The sequence below is a fragment of the Thunnus thynnus genome, chromosome 7, assembly GCF_963924715.1.
Source record: "Thunnus thynnus chromosome 7, fThuThy2.1, whole genome shotgun sequence".
NCBI classification, from domain to species: domain Eukaryota; kingdom Metazoa; phylum Chordata; class Actinopteri; order Scombriformes; family Scombridae; genus Thunnus; species Thunnus thynnus.
In genome coordinates this window covers 14,412,686-14,439,261 of record NC_089523.1, presented here as the reverse complement: position 1 = coordinate 14,439,261, position 26,576 = coordinate 14,412,686, and the positions used below count along the sequence as shown (strand labels likewise).

Sequence of the window (26,576 nt, the reverse complement as noted above, 5' to 3'; positions counted from 1 at the left end):
ATGACAGGCGCATGCGCAACCAACTGACGGCAGCCGGTTAGTGTTTCTGTTGTGACAGCTGTGCAGCTCAAAGCTTACTGCAGAGAAGAAGCCAATTCATCACCTTATCTTCACATAAAAGTAACTAGCTATACAGATTCCTGGACATTAACTAAAACATACTGGAACTGCCTAGATTAATCAAGTCGGAAAACAAAGAAAACCAAAACAATTTGATGACAAAGGTAAGATTTAATCTTGTATGTACGACCCCCGGCTCAGCTAACATTAGCCTAATTTAGCTAGTACGTTATTGTATTTATTGCAACTGTGCATTGTTAGGGACAGCCGCTCTTACTGTTACTGAGACTCAACTCAGTATGTCTTTTTTTTTTGAGAAGACAGACAGCGAGTTAATTTTAAAATCCTGCTTCATTGCAGATGTTAACTTTGAGTGGGTTGTGGTTGTTTTCCAGCACACTGACTGGAGATGTGTGCCGCTGTCTATGTCCTGTCGACGGTAACGGGCTATGTGCTCACCTCTGCCCTGCTGCTGAAATGCCCGACTCTTCTGCACCGGAGGAAGCGAGAGGCTTTCCTCAGCAGACACATTTCCCACCGTGGAGGTGAGACAACAGTGGTCCTGGTCTCATGCTTCACTACAAGATGAGGCTATGTCCACAATAGATGCCTAAATATTTACAGGAGGACACTTGTTCAATGGTGGAGAATAAGAGTTCACTGTAAGACTAAAAATGATTTCTTGTGCCCAGCTTTGGATTAATAATAAGTCTTTTCACACTACTCCACTAATCTTTCCGTACAATACTGAAATATAAGGAGAGGACACTGTACCACACTCTGTTTATTTTTTGTGTTGCAGGAGCAGGTGAAAACCTAGAAAACACCATGGCAGCTTTCAAGCAGTGAGTAGAAACCTCAGTCATAATGACACAGCCCTTTATTTGGTTTCTGCATGCATGTGGGAATCATAACTGGTGCTTGTGCGCGCGATTGTGGTGTGTGTGTGTGTGTGTGTGTGTGTGTGTGTGTGTGTGTGTGTGTGTGTCATCTGAGCTTGGTTTGTGACCACTGCCTGTTTTGTTTGTCTGTCTTTATCGGTTTATCCAGCCTTGCTGTTCCTGTATGTCTGGCTGGTTTATTAAATGGAAGTGAACTGCTTCATGATTTTATTAAATGTGTGTGATCTAAGTTTTATAACATTTGTCCAAATATCATTGCTGGTGATTATTTCTTGACCTCAGTGGTGAGCCTACAGCTGAAAGTCAGTGACGTCTTTCAGATATACTCATACATGTGTGCTGTGTGTTGGTTCATGCAGTGCTGTGGATCTTGGCACAGACATGCTGGAGTTGGACTGCCACCTGACAAAAGATGAACAGGTTGTGGTTTCACATGATGCCAACCTGCAAAGGTCCACCGGCATCAACGCCTACATCGCCGACATGGCCTACGCTGTGAGTCGCTGCTCTGCAATATCTCTTTAATCGTTCCATTTCTATATCTGACGGAGAAAGAACTACTTTTTTTTTTTTTTTTAATTTTTTTTTACTATTTTCTAATTTCGTCTCTTTCTAGGAAACCTCTGGAAGGAAAATGTTTAAATTTATCATAACACTTATATGTTCACTCATAGTGTAAATGTAGTTAAAATCAACAAGCGAAATACTAGAAACCAAGAATATTTCTGAAAATTATATTATAATTACTTTTTTATGTTTGAGAATGTATTCTTGAGGTAACAGTATTGATGGATCATGTGCCTTGATCAGGTGGGAACCTTACTCGGTCACCTGATTATGTCACATGGTGAACTTTTGCCTGATTTAAGAAAAACACATCCAGCAGAAATTCTCAGCGAGTCAGTGGATTAATTGTTGCTGACTTAGGTTTGCTGTTCTGTAGAATGAGTGTTTCCCAGCTCAGATCTATGTTTTCCTTATGAGCTTCACATAATGAAGTAATTAGTGTGTGTTTGAAAGCCAGAGAACATAACAAAAGGTGTCAAATGACATAAATAATTTGATACCAAAATGAGATTTGTGGAACTACTGTTCACTTCTCTCTTTTGCTTTGGCCTTGTAGCACAGAGCAGCACATACTTCTTCACATTAATCTTGTTTTGCCGTGTCCTTGCGGGGTTCTCGTCTTCTTCATATTGGCTGTCGTTAATCTGAACCCCTCAGTCACACTCATTACGCCGCCTCTGTATTTGACCTGACAGACTCTGACTATACACTGTATTTTTGTCTGTCAACCACTGACTGCTGTGTGCTCTTTGCAGGAGCTCCCTCCATACCTTTGCAAGCTGGGTGTCACTTTTCAGAGGGGTGAGCATCTCATACTCATGACTAATGAAATCATTTCAAAGCTAACATCACCTACACACATGCTCAGCAACATCAGTAGTCAGTGTGTTCTGGGTTTTCAGTAATTTATGTGATGTTTGTGAATAGGATCAAATACACAATTAAAAGTACAAGTATCCATGTTGTGAGTGTATTTAGATGACAGTTGACTTTTGTCAGATAATTTATTTTGAAGTCACTGACCAATACACCCCCAGCTGTCATATTCAGCACAACCTGGAGCTGACTGTGTTTTCAACTTGTCCTTGTCTGTACAGAGTGTTTCTGCGAGGGGGGAGATGACAAACGCATCCCTCTCCTCAGGGACATCTTTGATGCATTTCCTAACACCCCTGTCAACATTGACATCAAGGTCAACAACAGCACACTCATCAAGAAGGTTTGTGTGTGTGTGTGTGTATGTATGTGTGTTTGCCGCTTTAACTCTCACAAAGCAACTCTCTTGTTATGTTCTTTTTTGTTTTGTTTTGTCAGCCACACATGATAACGACTGATTCTATAACTTATCATTCATGAAAAGCCAAATCAATGGCTACCTCATTGTGTACATTGATAAACAGACATTGAGGAACCATCACTGGTGTTTTTCAAGATTCAATTTATTCATCCTTACAAACATGGAAACACAAAGCTCCCATCCGATCAACCAGCACTGTCCCAAAATTCATTTTTTTAACAGAAAGTACATCAAATTACAAAGGCAAGAGTGACTTGAAAGGTTGTTAATATGCTTTATGCTCCTCAGTAGCCAAATTCTGAAAGATGGCAGCATTTGAGTGCAATAGCAATAGGCAACATGAAATGATAACAAGATTTCTGTTTCATTTTGCTCACATAATTTTTGTGTACAGCACCATGTGTTGTATGGATTTTTTTTGATGATGACTTATTATTCCTGCAGGTCTCCGAGCTGGTCATCAAATACGACAGAGAGCATCTGACTGTGTGGGGCAACGCCAGCAACCAGATTGTGAAGAAGTGTTACAAAGAGGTACACTGACATGAGATACATGGCCTTAAATTTAGACAGATATCATGCGAGGTTGTTCGTCATTGTTCACTTACAGACGGTGTTGTTTCCATAACAGAATTATGTGTTTAGTTTACATTTGTTCCAGTCATTTCAGAAAGTGAATCTCCACTGAACCTGCCACCAGCAATAATATTATTTTTATGTAATATTTGGGTGAATAAGCTCCTGTAGGAGGGAAGAAGAGTGCATGTTTTGCTACCAATCTGTAATATAGTTTCACTCACTGTAGAGAAAACTTTGATTATGAAGATATTTAAATATAAATAACTCTGTATCCGCTTGTTAGTTAGTCTTAAATCAATTTCTTGACAGACAAATCATCCCAAGAGTCCTTCTGAAAGTACAGACTCATTTTCACATATCACTGAATTAGAGAGACTGAATTAGAAAGGGAACTGACCCCAAATCCTGCTTGTGTGTGTGTGTGTTTTGTAGAACCCTCGTATTCCAGTGTTGTTCAGCTTTCCCAGAGTATTACAGCTGCTAGGCCTCTTCTACACCGGCCTTCTCCCCTTTGTTCCCCTCAAGGAGCAGTTCCTGGAGATCCCAATGCCCTCTATTGTTACCAAGTAGGTATACACCATAGACTGTGTACAAACACATAGAAATAAACATGTAAATGTGCTCTACAGGGTGTTGTACAACATGACACAGATGTCCTCTACAGTTTTAGTTGGTCAGACAACTGTAACACTCTACCAGACGTAATCAGTATCAATCTGAAAGTACACAACATTTGATAGCAGTAGGTCAAAGATCAGGGTTTGGTTTACATGGGTATAAACTTTTTTCACCTTAATTGAGGCTCAAGTCCTGAAATGGGTTTTAGTGAGACTAGGACACATCATTAAACTATAATTCTGACTGAACAGGGACAAACCTATTAAGACATTTAGTGCATACATACTATCACAAACTACTAGAATAAAATCAGACTTAAAAGGTTCAATTGGCATTAATACTTTTAGCTGCTGCCCATCCGTTAGCAAGAGTTTCAATAAATGCGACAATTTGATCCCCATTTATAGTCAAAAAAACAAAAACAAACCACCTGCTGTTTCTCTGAGTGAACAATGTGTGGACTTGGAGTTTGCTGGTTCATTATTGACTTTGAAAGTCGTAGTTTGACGAAACATTCTAGCACAAGGTCCACTTGCTGGAAATTTTCCAAAGCTTTCATACGCATCTTTTGGCTTTCATCATCATGTCTGACTCCAGAGACAAACTGAACAGGGTAGATATCACTGAAGCTCTGAACTAAACTACAAGCTGATGAAGACCTTGAGATTTTGTGCTAAGAGTTATTTATCAAAATGTGAGGAATTGTTTGTCATTTCCTCCTAAGATGAGAACTTAATAGAAAACAAATTAAATCTGGATAAGCATGTGTCCTTTTTTAAAATAGTAAGTGATAAAGATGGAAGATGGTTTGAAAACAGATTAGATAGGTTTTAGCTCTCTGGAACCTATGAAATGATAAAACTTACATCATATTACGTTGTTCTCTGTAGTTAAATTTACTTAAAATTTTTTGTTAAGGTTTTAAAATTTGCACGAGGGACCTGCGGTTCCTGGGTTTGTTGTACTCACCGCTCTTTCTCTTCCCGTCACTGGTTGAGTTTTTGCAGTTTGTCCTTTCTGTCTGTTTGCGGCCACAAGGCTGTTTGAAAGATGATCTCACTCACTGGTTAAGACATTGAAAGAAACACTCACACACCGTGTCCTGGAGTATGTGTCAGAGGTTCATAAAGATCAAGGTCATAGAGCAGATTATGCGTGCTGAACATTCATTAAGGATTAAGTGATTTCCTTTATTACACTTCTGTCAAGGCTGCTACAGTATTTATGTTGTACTAAATGATCACGTAATGCCGGTTAGAGGAACTTTTCACCCTCATACATTTACACTGTTACTGTACGTACATGTTTCATCAATCTGTTGTATGTGCTCAACAAGTTATTATGCGAATAAGTGTCTGTGACGTTTGTTGTGTACATTTTCTCCCGGCCTACTTCATTTACGTCAACTGAAGTTAATGATTTCCTTCATTTCCTTGAAAGAATTTCAGCAGTCCCCAGAAAATGTGTTGTCTGTGTTTCCATCTGTTGTTGTGGGCTGTAATTGACTAGTGGACATTTCGCTTAGTAACGGACATTTTTGCAGCTCCAGTAACCGGTAATGCAAAAAGTGAAAGAGCATTGATCAATATATTTCTGAATACTAGAAAATTTCCTACCACTTCATGCATTTTTTTAAGTGTCACTGTGACACTCTCTAACACTTTAACTTTTCTGTGTGATTCTGCAGATTAAAGGATCCTGACAGATTAACTAAGAGTCAGCGATTCATCACCTGGGTTGCAGACACGTAAGTCACTCATCTGTCTGAATATTGGGAATAACTCTATCCCCTTTATTTTAAGTGGCTGAGTCTGTGGGTGTCTTTAATTCACAGTTTTAAACAGTTAAAACATTTCTTTTTATGTGACTATTTCTGTATTTCTCTCTCTGTTGAACAATTAACATGTGTTTGTTTTTTAAAGTGCTGATGTGAAGTATTCTGAGGCCTCATTATGAAATTACACATACGTATGCGACACTTTTACAATTTTACAACTAAACTTGTACAGTCTTGGTCGTCCTGAATCTTTGGTCAACCCTTGCTGTACTTGCAGTTTCTCCCTGCTGATGAGTGTTTATATCTGTTCTCGCAGCTTGCTGATGAGGAAAGCTCTGTTTGAGCATCTAACTGCCAGAGGAATTCAGGTAAAACTACCACGATGTGCCCTCTGTGGCTTTCCTCACAATGGAGAAAAAAAGTTTTCTATAAGGAAGATTGAATACATGGGTGATGCAAAAATGATAAATGTATATTGTGAAGGCATAATAATGACATTAACCACTTCTATTTTAAGGAAATGTATGTGCACTTTGTTGGAGCTCCAAACCAGTATATCGAACGTTGACAGTTAAGAGTGATGGGGTCCATATTATGTGTCAATGCGTTCCTCTGTATCATCTTTACTTCTAAGAACCACAGAAGAATTTTCCATAGTATACAACAACAACAACAACAGTCAGCCTCTCAGTGTTTGACCTAGTTGCAGAAGTGTAATGGCGTAGTTAAGAGCGGTTACTGGGAAATGTCCAAGATTCCTACATGTTCGGAAATAGGCTACAGTGGCTGCTAATCGAGTACAGAAGCATTCTTGAGCCTTGTGCAACGTCCGCTGCTGTGTGTGTGTGTGTGTGTGTGTGTGTGTGTGTGTTAACCGTACAAGTCTTGCGTCTGGTTTCAGGTGTACATCTGGGTGTTGAACGACGAGGAGGACTTCCAGAGGGCATTTGACTTGGGAGCCACAGGAGTTATGACAGATTTTCCCACCAGGCTTAAAGACTTCATGGACCGGAATGGCATTTCTAAGCCCCAGTGACCTGCCAAAATCTACCTCACACCCCCAAACACACACACACACACACACACACACACACACACACACACACACACACACCAGTGATTATCCTTCAACCTGACTGACCTGCCAAACAAGCCCCCCCACGCGTCCACTTTTACTGCATGCATTCCAGCGGGGCTACTCGCACACTGTTTTACAGTCGGTAGGGATCACCGTCATGTTTTGCACTGATCTGAGGAACCAGTTGTCACACTGGTAGCACAAACCCATGTATTTTAAATCCTAAAATGCTTATAAAGGACACAAACTGTACTTGCTATATGCTATTATCTCCTTTAAGTTGTGTTCTTTGGACCCAAATAGACACTGACACACACACACACACACACACACAGCAGTATGAGATTTGTGTTGGCATTTCACAGTTATTTAAAACCACATGATCCTTTAAAGTACACCTGTAACATGGAACAAAATGGCAATTGCAAGTCTTATCAGTCTTGAATTCCATAATCGAACGCCTTCAAGTACGTAACTGACAGTTTGCAGTACTGTGCTAGCATAAACACCAGCAGATGCAGCTGTAATGTTAATTAGCTGCAGCTGTATTATTAATTAATTAATATAATAGTAATTTAGCAGCTGCTTTATAATGCTTTGAATTGTTTTTTTTTTCTTTTTCGTTTTTACAATCTGTTACTAAGCACATCAATAATATACAAATTGACTCAGTTGTAAGATATTTTTATAGACGCCACATGCAGCCAAACATTTGATATGTGTTACAAATAAGAGCGTGCAGGCACAAGCCCCTTAGTTACACTGAGTTTTGGTTTCAGATCAACATGGACAGTGTGAGTACTGAGGCGCCACTGGTGTGTATTTCAGTTTTTGGCACCGGCAAGTTAAATTTAACTGTGGATTGTACTGTAAAAACTGTTTTTATATGTTGTTTTTAAAGACAATGGGTTGCATAGCTGTGTATTAGCTGCTTAGTTTAGATATTACTCTGAATCAAACGAATTGACTGGGGCGTCACTTGTCCATTATTTAATCTGAGAGCAATTTGCACAACAGAGAATATTTAATTGTTTTTGTTTTAGTAATGAGTTTTCACCTGTGTTAATGTGATCATAAATGGTGTTTAATTTCATATTCAAGAAGTATGACACAATGTGTGGGCTTTAAACTTTATTGTCAAGATAGTAGAGGCACTGATGCATGTTGTTTGATTGCTTTATTGCAGTGATTTGAAATTGAAATGTATTAAAGACAGCAATTGTCTATTGATCCCTCGCTGTGGGGTGTCACAGTTTGAATGTGTAAAGATCATTAGGATTATCATATTGCTGACGCACTCTAATCCAAACTTGTGACCACACAGCGAGGGTCAGTAATGAATGTAAGATTGGTTGAATGTACTGTATGTTTGCTATTTTACAATCAAAACCGTATTGTGGTTTGATTTTCTTCAGTTTGTTGTCAGACATTTTTATTATTAGTGAGTGTGAGTGATTGATATTTATTTTATACCTGATAATTTTACATTGTTCATTCAGAATCATTGTTCTTTGAGAGAAACACTTGTGATCTACCAATCATATTACAGATCTTTCAGCAATTAATATACTCTGTACAATGTTTTGATTACATTATCTGTGCTGTACTGAGTGTATGTTTGTTTTGCATGCTCAAGTGATTATTTGTTGAGCTGTTGGGACTTTAACAGAACCAGTTGTGGGACCTGGCTGCTTGGTTCAACCAAAATGCCTTATTCCACTATCTCCTTATTAGATTCAATGGGAGATTATTGAAAAACTACATTTTTTTCTATATCAATAAAGACTAAAATATTGTCATAAATGGTGTGTATTTATAGTGGAAAAACTATTTTCTAATGTTGTTGACAACTGCACGGTTTAATTAATCTAAAAACATCACTTTTCCAATACAGACAGACAGCAGGTGGCGCTGTGGACTGGAGTAACTTCAGTTTTCTCAGTATCAGAAAAAATGATGATGCTGACCATCTTTTGTGACTTGAAAGTCATTCGCACAGACGTTATTTTCCACCTTTTTTGTTTTTTGTTTTTTTTTACAAGAACCGGTAACGTATTTTGTGTCCCTCTCTTACAATATTATCATCGATAAAACTTCTCTCAGATACTTTCTTTCTAGATAGTTCAGTAAGAATAATTGGTTGCTAGTCGCTGCTCGCAACCAATAAGCGTGGTGTTGCTATGCCGTATCTGTTTGCTGATTGGCTGATACGCCTGTCATTTATTCCTCGAGTCACAGTGTAACGTTTGCCAAAGATCGTAAACTCGGCTGTCAAGATAGTTAACGTCCTCCGAAGTGCGCTCATATGATCTGAAACAGTAGAGTTTGTCGTTTTGAAAAATAACCCGAAAAATTAGGTGACAACGTTCAGTGTTCCGACTACTGAATTTTAAAGTAAACAAGAAGTGATACAGAAGAGTATATTAGCTATTTTTCTAGCTTTCTGTGTTCCAATATGAAACAAACTTCTATAAAACTAAGCATGGTACATTATTAATAGGGTAATAAGATGATAACGATGGCTCTATAATTCACAAGGTAGCTAATTAATACAATAAATAATGCATCAAATTGTGCATTTTCATAACGTTAACTATTCGCCACAGCGCATGCGCGACACGGGTTTTTGCTCATATCAGCTAGAAGTATAGCTACGTATTACAAAACTACAAGTAACAGACGTGCAGAGTCACGCTGCTAAACGTCTACAAGAATCAGAGAAAACCGACAATGGACAGAAACTGACTAAAAATAAGACTCCTTCCTAACTGTATAACGTTTATTCTACGAACGCGGAAGTAAGTAGGGGGTGAACCCTCTCGCTCCGGCTGGCTGTCTCCAGACTCTCTTTCTCTTCCTCTTTGAAACTCTGCTGGGCATCGTTGCGCGTCAAAACATTGCGTCTCTGCAGGACTTGCCAGGGCCGAGAGAGAGAAGAGGAAATTTGCCTGGGAAGGAATGCGAAAGGGGGTTTAGGATTGGCACTGCCACGAGGAAAACGAGGAGGTGCGACATTTTCCAGTCTACGTGGAGATCCGTTTTTTCTTCCCTTCAAAGGTAAAATGATGTCTTCTGCGTTATTTTCAGTGTGGTGCATTTTGTTGTTACGCACTGTTTTCATATCGCTCTATGAATGTTATTCCAGCGTCGATTTAAGCCTCTACAGACTGTCCAATACTTAGTAATCGATGCAACTTTTAACATAGACTGTTTATCGGGTACACTGTAATATTCTTATAATATGACAAGTTTATGTTTTTTGTATCGTGGCAGCAACATGTATGAGTTTATTGTCACAACTGTTTTTAATGTCTGGACTAATGTTTTCTTCGTGGTAGGGATGGTGAGCTCTACTCTGCAGTGGTGCTACAGTATCTATGAGTTATTATTGTTATTATTAGGACACATGTTGTTTGTGATGACTGTCCTGCACGTATGCGCCATCATCCCATGTGCGCGCGCCTGGCTGTGATGAACGTCACTGGGGATCAATGCGGGTTATCATGTGATCATAAAGTCTGAAGGGGATCACCTGATTCTCATCGATCTGCAGATGCGAAAGCCTTTCAGGAGTGGGGTGTGTGTGTGTGTATGTATGTGTGTGTCTGTGTATGTGTGTGTGTGTGTGTGTCTGTGTGTCTGTGTGTGTGTGTGTGTGTGTGTGTGTGTGTGTGTTCAGCACTGCTGAGCTGAGGCATCCCTGCCATCTGTGCTCCGTGTGGTGGCTGAAGTTCTGCCCCAGATGAAGTGCGCCACTGCCTGTGACCTGATTCATACCAATAACCACACACACACACACACACACTCTCTCTCTCTCTCTCTCTCTCTCTCTCTCTCTCTCTCTCTCTCTCTCTCTCTCTATCACACACACATACTGTAAACCCTCAAGCTGTCCTCCACAAGTCAGTGACAGTTCAGCTGGCAGGTGGAAATGCTGCAGTTTAAGAACAGACGCCCTTATCAAATCACAACCTTTACACTCTTTGCGATCTGTTTTCATTGCGGAGCGTGAAACGCAGATAGTTATTGATCATATGAGGAGTCGATACACAGGGATCGAAGATGGGGGTCAGAGAGTTGCAGGCCTTGAAAGGTGATCCTTTACAGACAGGACTCGCATACATAAACAAAAGTTGTTTACAATGTGTTGCACATACAGATTCACAGGTCTGAGAATGATATGAATGAGGAATATATGAGTTTTATATATGAATATATGAGCATATAAAGAGTGTTTCCTTAAGGCTTACTTGTCCATTCTTAAAGGAAATATACAGGAATAAGTATGTAAATAAGTGTGTCCTCTCCATACAGGATATTAAAAAGACCAACAGAGGAGAATTAGAAGCAAGTACAGATAAAGCATGGCAACAGTAACCAGACACACACACACCTGGGATGCAGGAGCATCGCCTCATCAGTGAGATTTGATATGGGGAGGGGGGGGAGGGGGGCAGAGAGGAGTTTATTTTTCTCCTCCAGTCAGTGATGTCATGCTGCTGTATGCTGTTGGCCTTGGTGTAACACTGAATGGAGGATAGGATGAAAGTACATCAAGTACAGAAATCGTGTCGGTGCAGCTTGTGGGCAGTATTGGACACACAGCTCATCCAATGCGGAGACACACACACACACACACACACACGACTTCTTCTTCTTTCTCTCTCTGCTTATTTAACTTACTCTCTGTCCCTGTCTGACTCACATCTCTCCACTCCCTCTATATTTCTTTTTTTTTCTTCTCCTCTGTCTTTCTCCTGCTCTCGATCATTGTCAGAAACAGCAACAGCGGCGGCAGCAGTCCGTTACATAACAAAGGTTTTTTTGTTAGGATACAAGGGCCCTTTTGGCTGGTGAGACTCGTGGCACATAGCCTTTTGTGATGACACCCAGAAATGACCAGAATGGACAGCTCGGTGACCTCAAACGACCCGCAGCAGAACTGATGAATAGATAGAGTGACAGCAGAAAAAGAAATAAATATACAAACAGGCTGAGAGGAACACAGGCAGATAGAGTGAAGACACAGGCAGGCAGACGGAAAGATAAACTGATAAGAATATGGACAAACACTGACGACACAGACTGAGGTTATGTGTTTGTTAGCAGTTCTGCCGACAGTCTTACTCCTGACGTGTCTGTTTTGATAACATTTTCTGCTGCTGGAGCCTGTCTGGGGCTCTGCGATCAGTTTCTCTAGTCACCTGATCATTTATGCAATTTGTTATTCTGTCAAAGGGTTTTTTTTTTTAGTGCAAAGCAGGCAGCCTGGGTTGACTCTTTGTGTCCGCAGCCTTGTTCCCACAAACACAATATTTCCTTGCAAAATTATTTTCAAGCATGTCCTGTTCTTGGAAACTAATTAGAAGTTGTTCTTAAATGTCAACCAGCGTTATACTCTAGCCTTGAACAGGTTCCAGTACATTTTCATCTGTGTAATGTGGTGCTAAAGCCTGCAAATGCTTTCTATTAAATATTTCTCGTTTATATGTTTGGTTGCCTTCTTGTCTCAATGAAGTTTTTAATCTACATCATAATTCAGTTGTAAGAAAATGTGTATGAGATAAACCAAAAATAAGTTTTTGATCATACAATATATATTATATTATATTATATTATATTATATTATATTATATTATATTATATTATATTATATTATATTATATTATATTATATTATATTATATTATATTATATTATATTATATTATACAGTGTCAAAAAGATATCATGGCCAAACATCTCTAGGGCTTCAGCTAATGATTATTTTCATTATCAATCAATCTGCTAATCATTTTCTCGATTAATGATTTGGTCAATAAAATGTTAAGAAATAGTTAAAAAGTGCTCCTGAAAAGGTTCCCAGAGTCCAAGTCGATGTCTTAAAATGTCTCATTTTGCCTGAACAACAGTCTAAAATAGACACAAAGCAGAGAAAAGTAGCAACTTGAGACGCAGGAGCTGAGTCATATTTGGAATTTAAGTCATATTTTGCAAAAGGCAAAAAAGCAATATATTTGATGGCTCCAGGTTCTTAAATATGAGAATTTGCTGCTTTTGTTGGTCTTCAATTGTAGTTAATTGAATATTTTTGGATTTTGGACTGTATATCAGACAAAATGAGACCTTGTGCTCCAGGATATTGTGACATTTTTTTTTACTGATTTCTGATGTTTTATGGACAAAATGATTAATCAAGAAAATAATTGGCAGATAAATCAATTATGAAATGGATTGTTAGTTGCAGCCCTAATCAAAATAGTTATTACTTATTGTTACTTATTGTTTAGGCTCTTAACATCTTACACAGTGACTGCTTTTGAATCTATTTATAATAATCACAGCAGTAACAGATATTGTTTTTATCCAAAGCTGCTGACATGCAGCGTCCGACTGCTGTTGTTGCTTTAATGAAGTGATTCATCACTTCAGAGCGACTGCAGATAATACACACACACACACACACACACACACAGAGAGAGAGAGAACTCTACATGGATTATATATGACCCACCAGAAGATGTGTATTATATACAATACTATAATCCGACCCTGCTGTTGTTGGTCTGCTGAGGGCACATTAATGGCATGATGCTCTATATGTCAACATTAACTGCAACAACAGCTTCTCTGTTTGGCCTTGCTGTGGCTGTGATGGACGGCTTCTTGTCCATATGGCACGTTCACGTTTTAGGTGTTTAGCCAGTTCATTGATCACGTGTGACTTGTGGCAAATGCAGTATTAGAAGAAGAAGAAGATTTTAATGTAATTAAATTTGAAGCTTAAGTTTGAAGCTTCTGTTCCTAGATTACCTACCGTACCTAAGACTAATCACTGAGCTGTAATCAGGCAGCTCTGATGCAACTGTTGCAAATTTCATCACATATAAGGCTGAAACTAATGAATAGTGTCATTGTCAATTAAATGTTTGATCTATGAAACGTCAGAAAATAGTGAAAAATACCTGTCAAAGTTCCCTGAAGCCCATGATGATGTCTTCACATGTATTGGTTAGTCTGACCAACAGTCCCAAACCCAAAGATTTTCAGCCTACAATGATGTAAAACAGAGAAAAACAGCAAATCCTCACCAACAGTTTGGATTTTTGCTTGAAAATTTGCTTTAATAGTTCATAAATGATCAAAATAGTTAGGTGATTCATTTCCATCGATGAATCAACCAATAGTTTCAGCTCTAATATCATATTTGTAGCAGCCAAATGTAAGTATGAAGTGGGAACTGGTGTCCTGAATAAATAAGATAATTGATCATGTATCAGGGATGATTCTGGATGGCAGGACTCAATATTTTAAAGAAATCTTAGAGGACTGGTTACTTTGTCCTTGTCCTCAGTCCTGAAATGACCGAAAGGATAAAACATGCTTTGGGTTAAATATCAGTCTGTGTGTGTGTGTGTGTGTGTGTGTGTGTGTGTGAGTGTGAGTATGTGTGTCAGGGGTCAACTCTGACAACTGTACTGAGCGTGTCTTTGTGCCCCGATCCCACGCCGCTGGCACCGAGTCAGAGAGAAAACAAGTGGCACATCTCACTGCCTTATTTATTTCTATCCTCCCGGTCCTTCCCATTAGCACTGGAGCCTTTATCAGCCTCCGTCCAACAGTAAAAACAATCATATTGCAGAGCAGCAAAGTAAAGAGGCCTCTCTCTCTCTCTCTCTGTCTCTCTCTCTCTCTCTCCCTCTCTATGTCTCTCTCTCTGTTGTTTGTCCTAAACTCACAGAGGCCTCCTGCTCCCATTCAGTATTTTATTAGTTTTTCCAGATGGTTCACTAAAGACTGACAGGAAGGAGAGGAGACAGAATAGGACAGCATGTGGTGAAGGTGATGAAACAACTCGTCTTATAGAGTCATAGTCCTGTCAAGTATAAAACTGCCTGTTTTATTTAGGTAGAAAGGTCATGTTTTCTATAAAATATTGAAAGATAGGTCGGTGAGTCGGCAGGTAGACGATAAAAGTTGCATATTCTTTGTTTTGATGAGGCTTCTCTGCATCTTTATGGAAAGTATAGCAGTGGGGAATATGACTAGATTACATTCTGTGATTGATAGGATGTGTTTAGTGTGCTGAAATCTCAACACAAACATGATTACTGCACCAATAGAAAGCATTGGCCCTTAACCATTTAGCTTCTCCTGTACAGTTCGTCAAAACATGCTTCTGGTCCTAGAGCCTTTTGGGATGGGTTCCCAGGCCAGCTCACTAATCTTCTCAGTCACCAGGGCACACCAAGCAGAAGTATTTTAAGGGCTCGGTCTATTTGGATATCATGGAGTGAGTATAGCGCGAGCCTCGCAGTTGTGCTAGGCTAAGCAGATTATCTCCGCAGCCTCGTAGACTTCAATACAGAATGTGAGCTGTGTGTATTGAAAAGGTCTGTGCCGATTGAACTAATGGAAACAGCCACACATCAGTCTGTACCTGTAACTGGAGCCTAAACTGCTCCCTCCACCAGTTGGGACTCATATTTGGCCACTTGGTAGATGTTCGGTGTTGTTTTCTTGCGTGGTGGAGGTCTGTTTCATGGTTATCTCTTAAAGCAGGTTTTCTTTAAGTGTTCTCAGCTTGAAACTTGAAAAGTGAAATGCAGTGACTCAGCCTCGGAGAGAGGCTCATGAATAATGCATCACATCGCAGCTTTTTGGGGCTTTTAAGGTTTTCACACACACAAGCAGGTTGGGAGAATTCCCTAAACCCACAGAGGACTGCATAATCCCATCAGCAGTGATACACCTGTGGCTCAGTTTGCAACATCAGCCTCAGAAAGCAGCTGTTACACAACCGATGTAACCATTAGCCACTCTTTTGTTCCTCCCGTGCTCAGGTGTTCGCCTCCCGACCCACCGCCCACCACGGCCCTCACCTGTGTGTTGCGGTGCTTCCCCTGTGAGCCGACCTGGGCTGGCAGTCCCTTCTTGCACCGCCCGCCAACCCCGCCCATGGTCAGAATGACACGCTCCAAGACCTTCCAGGCGTACCTGCCGAGCTGCCACCGAACCTACAGCTGCATCCACTGCCGAGCTCACCTTGCGAACCATGACGAGCTCATCTCCAAGGTAACCAGGCTGTGACAGTGGCACCAGTGACTCCAGTGACTCGGCTCATTTTACCGAACACTGGTTGCCCCTGGAAACTGATCTGTGTGTGTTATTAGATCACACATAAAGTAGGTTTCTTTAGAGACAAGTGTTTTATTTTATAGTGTTTCAATTCACAGTGCATTTAATTTTACAGAATATAATCTACAAGTGTTAAATTCAATTAAAGGACAAGTGTTGAAAATGATAAAAGGTGGAGAGAGGATGAGGTGTTATAAAAATACACACCTGTATGTCTGCGTCAGCCGCCAACTCATAATTTCCTGTGGATGGATTATGTTATAAGCTGGTTAGTGAATTGGATTATGAATGCACTATCACTTTTTCCACGAACGATTATGAAAACACAGCTCACCTGTACACAAAGACCTTCTGCCGGTCGTAACACAGCTGCGCTACATAAATCTGCAGCAGCTTGTTTGTTGTCCTGCTAGAGAATAACTACATCGCCAGTGGTAAAGCTACTTATGCATTAGTCAACCATGCTGTAACTGAGAGACGACACACCAGTTTAAAGTAGACATTCATAAAGATTTTGTCTACAGGTTTTAAAATAATACCTTCTATTTAAGTAACATGGAAACCAAGCAGAAAATGAAAGGGTGGATTCTTATTTCAGCCTTTTGATCTCTGTCTCATCTTGTCTCTGCAGTCGTTCCAGGGCAGCCAGGGCAGAGCCTACCTGTTCAACTCAGTGTGAGTGTCCCCTCTCTTGTTGTTTTTCACACCCACCTGTTCGCAAACGGCTTTGCAGCTGACGTTACGTGCCAGGAAAACACGGCAGTTATATTGTTTGTGAAGCGCCAGTGTAGTGTGCCTCGGAGCGCTGTCATTATCAGCTGAATTGAGTGTGAAAATGAGGCTGTTTGAATCTGTGCTCCGCAGCCTGGTGCCCTATCTGTATGCGCTGTGTTGAGTGGGTGTGAGGCAGTGACTCATTTGGAGCACATTATACAGTTCATGCAACTGAGCGAGTTTAACTTGAGCCACTTACACACAGCAATTTCTTTTAACTGTTGTCTCTCGCTCTTTTCTCCCCCCCCCGCCCCCCCCAACTGATTTTCCCTCTCTCAGGGTGAACGTCGGGTGTGGCCCTGCGGAGGAGAGAGTTCTGCTCACGGGTCTGCACGCTGTAGCAGATATCTACTGTGAGAACTGCAAGACGACCCTGGGATGGAAATACGTAAGTGTCCTTGGCTGATTTGATGCACAGCACACAAACTACATCCATGGTTAGAGGACGATAAACTGGGAGGTTGTTATTAAAGCACACCCTAATTTTGTGTGCACCCTAATTATATTTGGGACCTCCTCCTCTCTCAGGGTCAGTGCAGCGGTACGGCTCTGGGCTGAATGAGTTATTAGATTGACTGCTCAGAACAGATGGAGACCAGAAGGAGAAGTCTTTATTTATCTTATGTGACTTGTGATGAGTTTTTGATGTTTTGTGGAAGTAAAAGACATCTGATTTAGACATCTGATACTGCATTTATACATGCAGTATATGCCTTAGGTTTTATTATAGTTGACTTTATAGCAGATATCGTAGTAGTGTTATTATTATAGCAGATGTCTACTTTATATGGCTGATTTTCATCACAACTGTCATTGCTAGTGTTGAAGGGGACACATCATGCACATTTCCAGGTCTATATTTATATTCTGGGGCTCTATTGGCCAATGGAACAACCTTAGCAACAAAGGTTACTAATGGATGGCCATTTGTGGGCATGTACGAACGATCTGTAATCATCACAAGGAGGAAATTGAGGTAACATTGCAAACGAAGCCCCGGCTTTTGACTTGCAGGGAGCATTTTACAAGTTTTAGACCTTTAACCATGTTTAACAGACATCTGACATCATAACAGTATAAAAATAACAGAAAATCACAAAAGGCCTGATATGTCCCTTTTAATAATTGTTGATAAATCTCATAAAAACTGACAGTGTTGTGGATTTTAACACTTACAGTTAAAATAACATTATTAGCCTCGCTGTGTAGCTTTGGCTAATATTAGAGCTATACATTCAACACAAAGCGGTGATATAACACGTCAAAATACACGTGCAGCGTGTCTTTAGTACAGGTGGTATTTTAGCTCCTATGTCAGGGTGAACTGAACATGATGCACACATGCTAGCTGTCTTCATATATCAGCAAAGCTGAGCATATGCAGCTGTCACTGGTGAACCCTGTCAGCATGGAGGTGAGAGTTTACACTATAGGGCACGTGACTGTATCCTTTAGAGGTTGACGCACACATACACACACACACACACACACACATATACAATATCCCTGTTGTTTGGCTTCTGAGAGGGCTCCATTGACCATCACTCTTTACCTAACCTCTAACTGTAACATTCACAGTTACATGTCTAACCTTAAACGTGGCTCTTTAACCTTCCGGGATAAAAATAACAATTTTCCTTATGACGCCTGGTAAACACCTGGTGAAGCAGCTTCACAAGTAGCTACTTTTCTGGGTAGTTTCTATTCCTGTCAGGACCCCACAAGGCAGAGAAAACACATGTGTGCACAAGCACACAGACACCAAATAGGACTTAATGGAGGGCTGCCATTAATATCAGTTGCAGTTGTGCTGATTTTCTGCAGTCATCAAAGTTCTGTGGGGAGGCTTGACCTACTGCACTTCTACACCGAGAAATCTGATAACGTGCCTCTGCAGCTCTGAACAGAAATAGCCAAAGACAAAACCAGGTACAGACGCTCCACAGTGAAAGAACATTTGTATCGGCCTACTCTGTGACTCTCTGCGTTTTCACAGTGACTGTCTGCTTTCTCACATGTGACTGTTAATGGACTGTAAGTAGAAAGCATCATTGATGAGCAACTGTGCTTAAAAAAATGCCCTTCAAACGGTTTTAAAAATAGGAGCTGTGTTGAAACGATGGCTATAATATATGAAATGTTTAGTTAAAGGGGTGTAATAAATACATAGTTTAAAACAGGAATATCTTCAGTGATTTTACCTGTGGGTTTCCAAAAAGAGCTTTTCAAATTTGGATTTGGGTTTACCGCTCACCACCATCTTTGTCAGTTACGGTACTGTGGCCAGAAAAACACACAAATATGGGGATATTGGAGGTGGAACTGGATAGAGATGAGGTGGGATTAGCAGGCAACCACCACCAGCTGAGTGTTATCATGTGACCAGCATGGCTAAGACATTCACAAACAGATGCCCTCTGTTTTTAAATCTTACTGTTGAAACAATAAACACAATTACACATATTAGAGGAAGAGAAATCAGCTGTTGAGACCCACAATTCTTGGAAAAAAAAGAAAAAGAAATTGACTTTGTGTTTATCCAAGTTGGAGGTTGACTTCAACTTCAACTGCGGTGTCATGAATTTTGGTCTTTTAGCTCTCATTACTTGTACGGAGCTCTTAACAAGTTGGAACTCGATGTGTGTTTAATATCTCTCTCTGTGTGCCTTCGTAGCCTTGACGTTAATATGACGGCAGAGATGTTCCTAGGTCCGACCTAGTACGATTGACTTTTACATAAAAGTGACTCATGCGGTTAATCAGACATGAGACCAAAACTGCCGTCACATTTATGTAACGCGGTATATGTCTAAAGGGGCTTTCGACTTACTGAGTTACATTATCTCAGTAGCCACTACATTCAATATTTAGATATGTGAAGAAAATTCACAATTATGGTGTCAGTTGAGGCATTTGTTCATGTATTTTACCTTCAAGAACAACACTAAGTTGAGCTAATAAGCTTCTGTGTAGCTCAGACTTTGTGTTTCTGGCATTTTCTATGAATCTCATTCCTATTTTCCAGAGGAATTTTGGATTAGACGCCTAACAGTCGAAATGCATGTTGCTGCCTGCAAAATTAGAGCAGACTCTACCTCTCTGCTGGCTGTTTTGAGGATCAAACCTGTCAGCTTTTGGATTTGCCAGAATATTAGTGGTTAGACAGACATTTTTGCCAATGTGAGGTATGGACTTTCAGCCCGGTTAGAGTTTTGGTTCTGCAGACTCCTCTGCAGTGTTCAGTGACTGACGGTTATATAAGCAGCTTCCATAGAGCCAAGAGCAGAGACATGCCAGGACTGAGTCAAGGATTTTTATATGCAGCTAGAAAGACTGTCTTGAGCACGGTTTTTTTTTGTGCCTCTTGTGTCTTATCCTACACTATCCTGCTCTCTGTCAGTGATTTAAACATATTATTATTCTCTATCTATCTGTCATTTGAATTAAATGGTGTCTCTCTGTCTCTTCTGTCCTCTGCCACACCCTCCAGGAACATGCCTTTGAGAGCAGTCAGAAGTATAAAGAGGGCAAGTTCATCATCGAGCTGGCCCACATGATCAAGGACAACGGCTGGGACTGAGGGACGAGTAGCCGGGACACGACCACAGCGGAGGGGAGGGGAGGGGGCTGGGTGAATGGATGGATGGACGGACAAATGGATGGGAGGGAGGGAGGTTGTGTGAGGTGGGTGAGTGTGTGACTTTGGTTTGGCTGATTTACCATTAACCTCTGTAACTCTCTGCCCATCCCTCCCTACCACACCTCTTGATGTAGACACACAAACACACACACACAAACAAACACACACACACACACACATACATCAAGGTCCCAGACATCCCAGCTTGACAGAGAGAGACAGACTAGGCAGGCTTGTACGCAGCTAGCAGGACTAGGTGACTGGCCAGCAACGGTAGATGAGACAAAAGGTCTCTTTTTGATACTGAAACGTGATTTGATAACTCTTAAAAAGGTGGCAACACTCCCTCTGAACCTGCAGGAACGTCAGTGTGTGAGGTATTCTAACTTGTTTGACAATAAACCGGTTATTAGCAGGTCACTCAGTGGAAATGTATCCAGAAGGACCAGATGAACCCTGGTGGGGTTCAGTGGCCTTGCTTGAAGAGCTGACGGGCATTCGCTCTGTTCCCAATGTGAATGAGATGACCTAAGATGATTATAGCAAATCCAGCTGATTGGGGCCATGCCAGCTGGGCCAGTGATGAGGCCTGGCGCTGAGGCTTGGCACGGAGGCCCGAGCACATGGGCGTCAGGTTGTGGCGGATGGGGTGGGTGCAGGGATTGCCGCCCACCAGGCCGCTCACTGAACATGTAGGGAGGGGCAGCGGGGAGGAAAGATCCTGATCCAATTATGCAGTGGGTTTGATGGCTTCTGGCTGGGATCCACTCCATGCCTTGCCAGCGATGCAGCTCAGGACGGGGCAGGGTGGGCCGAGAGCGAAAGAGATACAGACAGACAGCCACCGGCTTGTCCTAAAACCTCGCAGGAATTTGCCCTCGCAGCAGCAAGGCAGGTCCCCTGGGTTTTATTCACCCTTCGATACACCGAGTCGTGTAAAGTGATCTGCTGATCCGCTTCGTGTATGTCTGGGTCTACCTTTGTTACTTGGCCAGATAGAATTACACAACATAAGCGTGTCTCAGGTGGACGACTTTGGCTGGGATTCCCAAAGGTTTTGCGAGCACTGTGAGCGTCTTTCTACTGTTGTAGGTCAGCTGCAAACAAATACTTTGATTTGAAGAAACTGTTAAACAAATGGCCGCAACGCATGACTGGATTCATGGGCCGAGGGAAAATGCAACGTTAAAAAAGATAACTTTTTATGAAGTTACATGTTATTCACATGACCACAGAGGTGTGTACTGTAGATGCATATGTATAAAAGGTAATACCCATCACTCTTAGGCTCTCTTTCAGTCTGGGATGACTGCTGTTTAACTGCTGTCACACTAGTTCTTCACTAACTGACCAGAATAAAACACTATAACAAACCTACTGGGCAACATTATGGCGCAATGTAATGGACAGACTTCTTATTCTTTTGTCCTTAATGCACCAACACATTATTTACTTAGGTTTTGCTCCAGTTTTAGATAATAATTCTTGTTTTTTCTTATTTTTCCCACCTCATTTAGCTTACTAAATATTCCCTGTTATGACACCTGGGTAATATTTGAGGTAACGTTAATGGGTAACATTGCTCAGGTACCTTGATGGATGGTAACTCTCCTTTGCTCAGGCCAGGATCCTACTTAATGTGCTGAATGTGTTATTCTCTAATGGAAATGTGTTATTTTCATATGAGAGAATCCATTACTTCCTCCATCCTGTGGAAATGCATCTTTCTTGCATGCACAAGCTAAAAACTCTGGCCAGTTTTGTGTCAGTCTTCATCATGTGTTCGTGAAAAGAAAAGCAATGAAACCTTGTGCTTTAATACAACAATTAGTAACCACGTCCGCAAATACTTCTGCAGCGACACAAAAGCATTACAGATATAAATGTGATCCTGGTTAAGGGAAGTGAAATTAGTTGCCCTGTGTGTCACACATTGTTTCCCTGTTGCTGTTGCAAACATTGCCCCTAAAAGTTGCCCTGCTCAAAACTCTCCAGTTACAACCAAACCGTAAATAGAGTAACTCTTCAGTAACACACAGCAGCTGACTGCTCAGTCGGAGGCTGTGATATAAAACCCAGCACAACCAAAGAACCCACCCATCAACAATAAATTGACCAAACAAAAGATCTCATTTTGCTTGGGCAATGTGTTGCAAAACAAGGGGGTGTGTATAGCTGAAAGCCAAGGTTGTGGATAGCCTTTCTCTGTGATATATATAATGCATTATGATTTTGTAAACAAAAGATCTTAATATATGAATATATTCTATTTACTGTATTCACCAGGAGGATTACCATTCATGTCAACCTCTGTGTTACAGACTGTAAATAATGTTAATGTATCGTGTTTTATCTATGATCCATAAGATGATGAATGAATATGATTTAGGTCATGTCATGCTTTCTCTCTGGTACCCCACATTGGCTGTACAATACTACTTTTTTACTGAAAATGTTTCAATTTTAATGTCTTTTGTAAAGGAGGATGCTGATGTTGACTATATATCATTGGATCTTCATCTAATAAAATGCACCTTGATATCTGTATGGAATATACTGTTTGTTTCTTCTCATGCAACCTTGGTACTGGTCTAATGATATAGCATTGCACTTTGATTAAGGGAGACACACAGGAGACAGATTTTTGAAAAGGATGCTCAACATTGATGGCTGGCAGGCTGTAGCATCAAAACAGCTGAGTGTATTATATTGGACAAAGGTGTATTTTATTGCTTATGAACTCAACTTTTCATCTGTAAGAGGAATAATGTGTTATTTCCTCTCTCAAACATTACATAGCCTCATTTTAAAAAAAGCTCCCCTCAGAGCCATAATAGATATTATACAACTGTTTTCACAGACTTTCTCTTTCTGCTAGGAAAACTGATCTTCATGTGTAAAATCTGTGGAGAGTCCCTTTACTAAAATGATCACAGTCACAGATGACTTGTGTGAACCTTAGGTAACATTTTGTTTTTGCTTTTTTAGTTAAAACACACCGCTAATAACAGTAATGGTGACAGAAATGACTCATTCACAGTAATTACGAGGTGGCTGTGTGAATTCACCAGGCTGCGACTGAACTGTGATATGTGATAATGACATTTTATTGTCCCCATGGTAACAAGTGCATCATCTGTTACTTTTGGGGGAATGGGAAAAAAACAACAGCAGCAGCAGCAGCAGCAGTAGCTTGGTTTCACCTCCACCAGCGTTTATCATATCTTTATCTCACCTTAATACAGAAAATAACATGATAATTATGCTCACAATGTTTTTCTGTGAGACTGGAATGAATTTGAATATGTATATATATGTGTGTGTTAATGTGTGCGTAGGAGGGTTATGAGTGGGTGGGTTGAGAGTCACTCCTGTTAGTCATACATTAATCAAGCTTCTCGTCATGCTTACTTTCCTCCTCTCCTTCATTCTGCTTTCCTTTCCTCCCCCTCATCTTTCATTATCACCCTTCCTCTCCTCCCACTGCCCTCTGCTATCCTCTCTTTCCCCTGTAGTGTTGTTTCCACTGATCCTCCTGGGATGGTCTCTCTCTGTCCGACTTGGCTAACCCACTCCAAATCTCACTGCAGCAGATGGTGCCATGTTTGCATTGGGCCAGGTCTCCTAGCAACCCTGTCTCTCTCTCTTTTTCCTAAAACAGAGCAGCGGAGGAGTCGGTGTCATGCACTGTCTGGGTCTGCCATGCATGCCCACCCCTCCACTGTCTCTTTGATTGACCGACCTGACCGCCTCTGTGCTGATGTCTATGTTTACGTCTGTTTCTCTCTCTCTCGATGCAAAAAGTAGGGCGGGGGGCTGACTGTCTGGATTACTATACATGTGTAATGATTAAATGTGATGTGTAAGATGGGCAAAGCAGGACAAAGCAACCAATGTGATCACCCCTTCCCCACAGAAAAACGTGATCTGTAACCCCGTGTGACCTAGATTTTACAGATGTTCACATATGTTGTGACGGCTGGAAAAGATCACATCTGGGTCGTGTAGGGTTTAAAGATAATGTTCCCCACATTTATGGTATTTGCAGCAGCTGAAACCTGCGATTGTAGGTCTGTATAGGCAGTTTCATTAATTTAGCATGTTTATAATGCCAGAAACCTTCTGACCATCCTGGGAACAGTCTAAAAAACACACAGTCAGCTCTGCATGCAGAGACATGCGACGCCACAGATACTGACGTGTTTGCTGGACGACAACATACAGTCTGCTCTGCCCAGATACACACACACACACACACGCCGCACACACACACACACACACACACACACACACACACACACACACACACACTGCACTTTACAAAGACAGAAGGGCAAATAAGGACTTGCATCCTGACATGGCATTTGGGTCTTGTACTTTCATGCTGCCTCTGGCCTACGGACACACTTACAAACACACACAGTTGTATCTGCATACACATGAGGACCCTGAATATAGCTGGTTAATCTCCATTTTTTTCAGTGGTGGGGAAAGTACATTTACTCAAATTCTGTGCTTATTTCCATTTCTTGATATTTCCACTTCAACTCCACTACAACACAAAGGGAAACGTTGTACTTTTTACTCCACCACATTTATGTCTATTCAGATTTTACACACAAAACATATGACAACTTTTTTAAAATGTGACGCATTAGTACAGATTAAACTGCCCATGGGATTATAAAGTAGTAATCATATAATAATATAACTCCATAATGACTTAATGATACTCTAATAGTACTCTTACTTTTCATACTTTAAGTGAATTTTGCTGTTAATGCTTTTGTAATTTTACTTAAGTTACATGTAGTATTTTTATACTGTTGCACAGCTACTTTTATTTAAGTATAGGATCTGAATACCTCTATGTTATTGGACTTTTTTTCATTTCACTTTTTGCCTTTATTGGAAAAATGGGCAAAGATGCAGGAACAAGGGGAGAGAGAGATGGGTATGACAATGCAACAAAGGTCCCTTGCCTGACTTGAACCAGGGACACTGCGGTTAAATGATGTACACAGTAACCATTCAGCTACCACGGTGCTTTATACTATGCTTTTAAAAAATATATATAATTGAGGTATAGTGGGATTTACAGCAGATAGAAGCAAACAATAAAAGAAACATTATGTAAGTACATTTCAATTTTCAGAGAATTCAAATACATATAGAAATACTGATTTAAAAAAACCCACATGCATGAAATGCTCCACAAACAAAATAAAGTAATGAAAAAATAACCAAGGTGAGAGTAATTAAGCAAGAAGCATGAAAAAAAAGAATAAATCCCCTCTTTCTTTTTCTTTTATACTCTTTAATTGTTAGTCATGATCCCTTACAGTAGTCAAACAACTTAACAATAACTATATTTACTATATAGTACACTATAATTACTACTGTATTTTTCTGCTCCAATTTGAAACTAAGGACCAAGTTGTCTTCCCCTTATTAATACTCCATATATCTAAACACTTATTTTATTAACTATTTACAATAAAACAAGATGCTACAATGTCACCTGTTGTGCCTTCTACCTTTAACCTGTCAGCTTTTGACATTTCGATCTTCCTTTCCCTCCTTTCACCAACATTTTGACCTTAATCTAAGATCTAATCCTAAACTGAAGACCAAACCTTAAATTCTTTTCCTCCTCTTATTGCTGTGGAAACATTTTGTCCTCACAGATACAGAAGTTCAGGATCACACTCACACAGAAGTGTCTAATGGCTCACAGAGCAATCATCCATCATACACAAACTAACAAACAGTCTCACACACACACACACACACACACACACACACACACACACACACACAAAACCACCACTGAGAGACTTTACTATTGCTAAGGGAAAAAACACAATACAAATGGCAGCCACAAGCCATGTTATGATGCCTCTGTGCCTGATTAATTGCTTTAATTTACTTTCCCAGCTGCATCGTGCAGACAACACAAATACTTAATCATTCTCCTTGAAGTCTGTTGACTCATAGCACAAAGAACAACAACTGCTGCTTCCTGAGAGCTCTGAATAACTTTTTTTTATGGTAGTTTCAGTAAATAAAAACATGCTAGCTCACATCTAAAGCGTTCTGTTATACACCTAAGTGGCACAATTGCCAGATATTGATGATCAATGGAGGC

At 40.5% G+C, this 26,576-nt stretch overlaps 2 protein-coding genes across 2 annotated transcripts; both read left to right on the top strand.

Annotated features, from left to right (window-relative positions):
* Positions 1-49: 49 nt before the first annotated feature.
* Positions 50-8,681, top strand: gdpd1 (glycerophosphodiester phosphodiesterase domain containing 1). The gene is made up of 11 exons (XM_067594509.1): positions 50-224; positions 456-605; positions 863-905; positions 1,322-1,457; positions 2,285-2,330; positions 2,627-2,748; positions 3,271-3,360; positions 3,838-3,971; positions 5,711-5,770; positions 6,117-6,168; positions 6,702-8,681. The coding sequence occupies exons 2-11, from the start codon at positions 470-472 to the stop codon at positions 6,834-6,836; spliced, it is 954 nt and encodes a 317-aa protein (XP_067450610.1). The 5' UTR covers positions 50-224; positions 456-469; the 3' UTR covers positions 6,837-8,681.
* Positions 8,682-9,421: 740 nt separating this feature from the next.
* Positions 9,422-22,980, top strand: LOC137185948 (protein yippee-like 2). Its single transcript, XM_067594510.1, has 5 exons — positions 9,422-9,935; positions 15,720-15,951; positions 16,646-16,689; positions 17,068-17,176; positions 20,279-22,980. The coding sequence occupies exons 2-5, from the start codon at positions 15,835-15,837 to the stop codon at positions 20,366-20,368; spliced, it is 360 nt and encodes a 119-aa protein (XP_067450611.1). The 5' UTR covers positions 9,422-9,935; positions 15,720-15,834; the 3' UTR covers positions 20,369-22,980.
* The last annotated feature ends 3,596 nt before the right edge of the window (positions 22,981-26,576 follow it).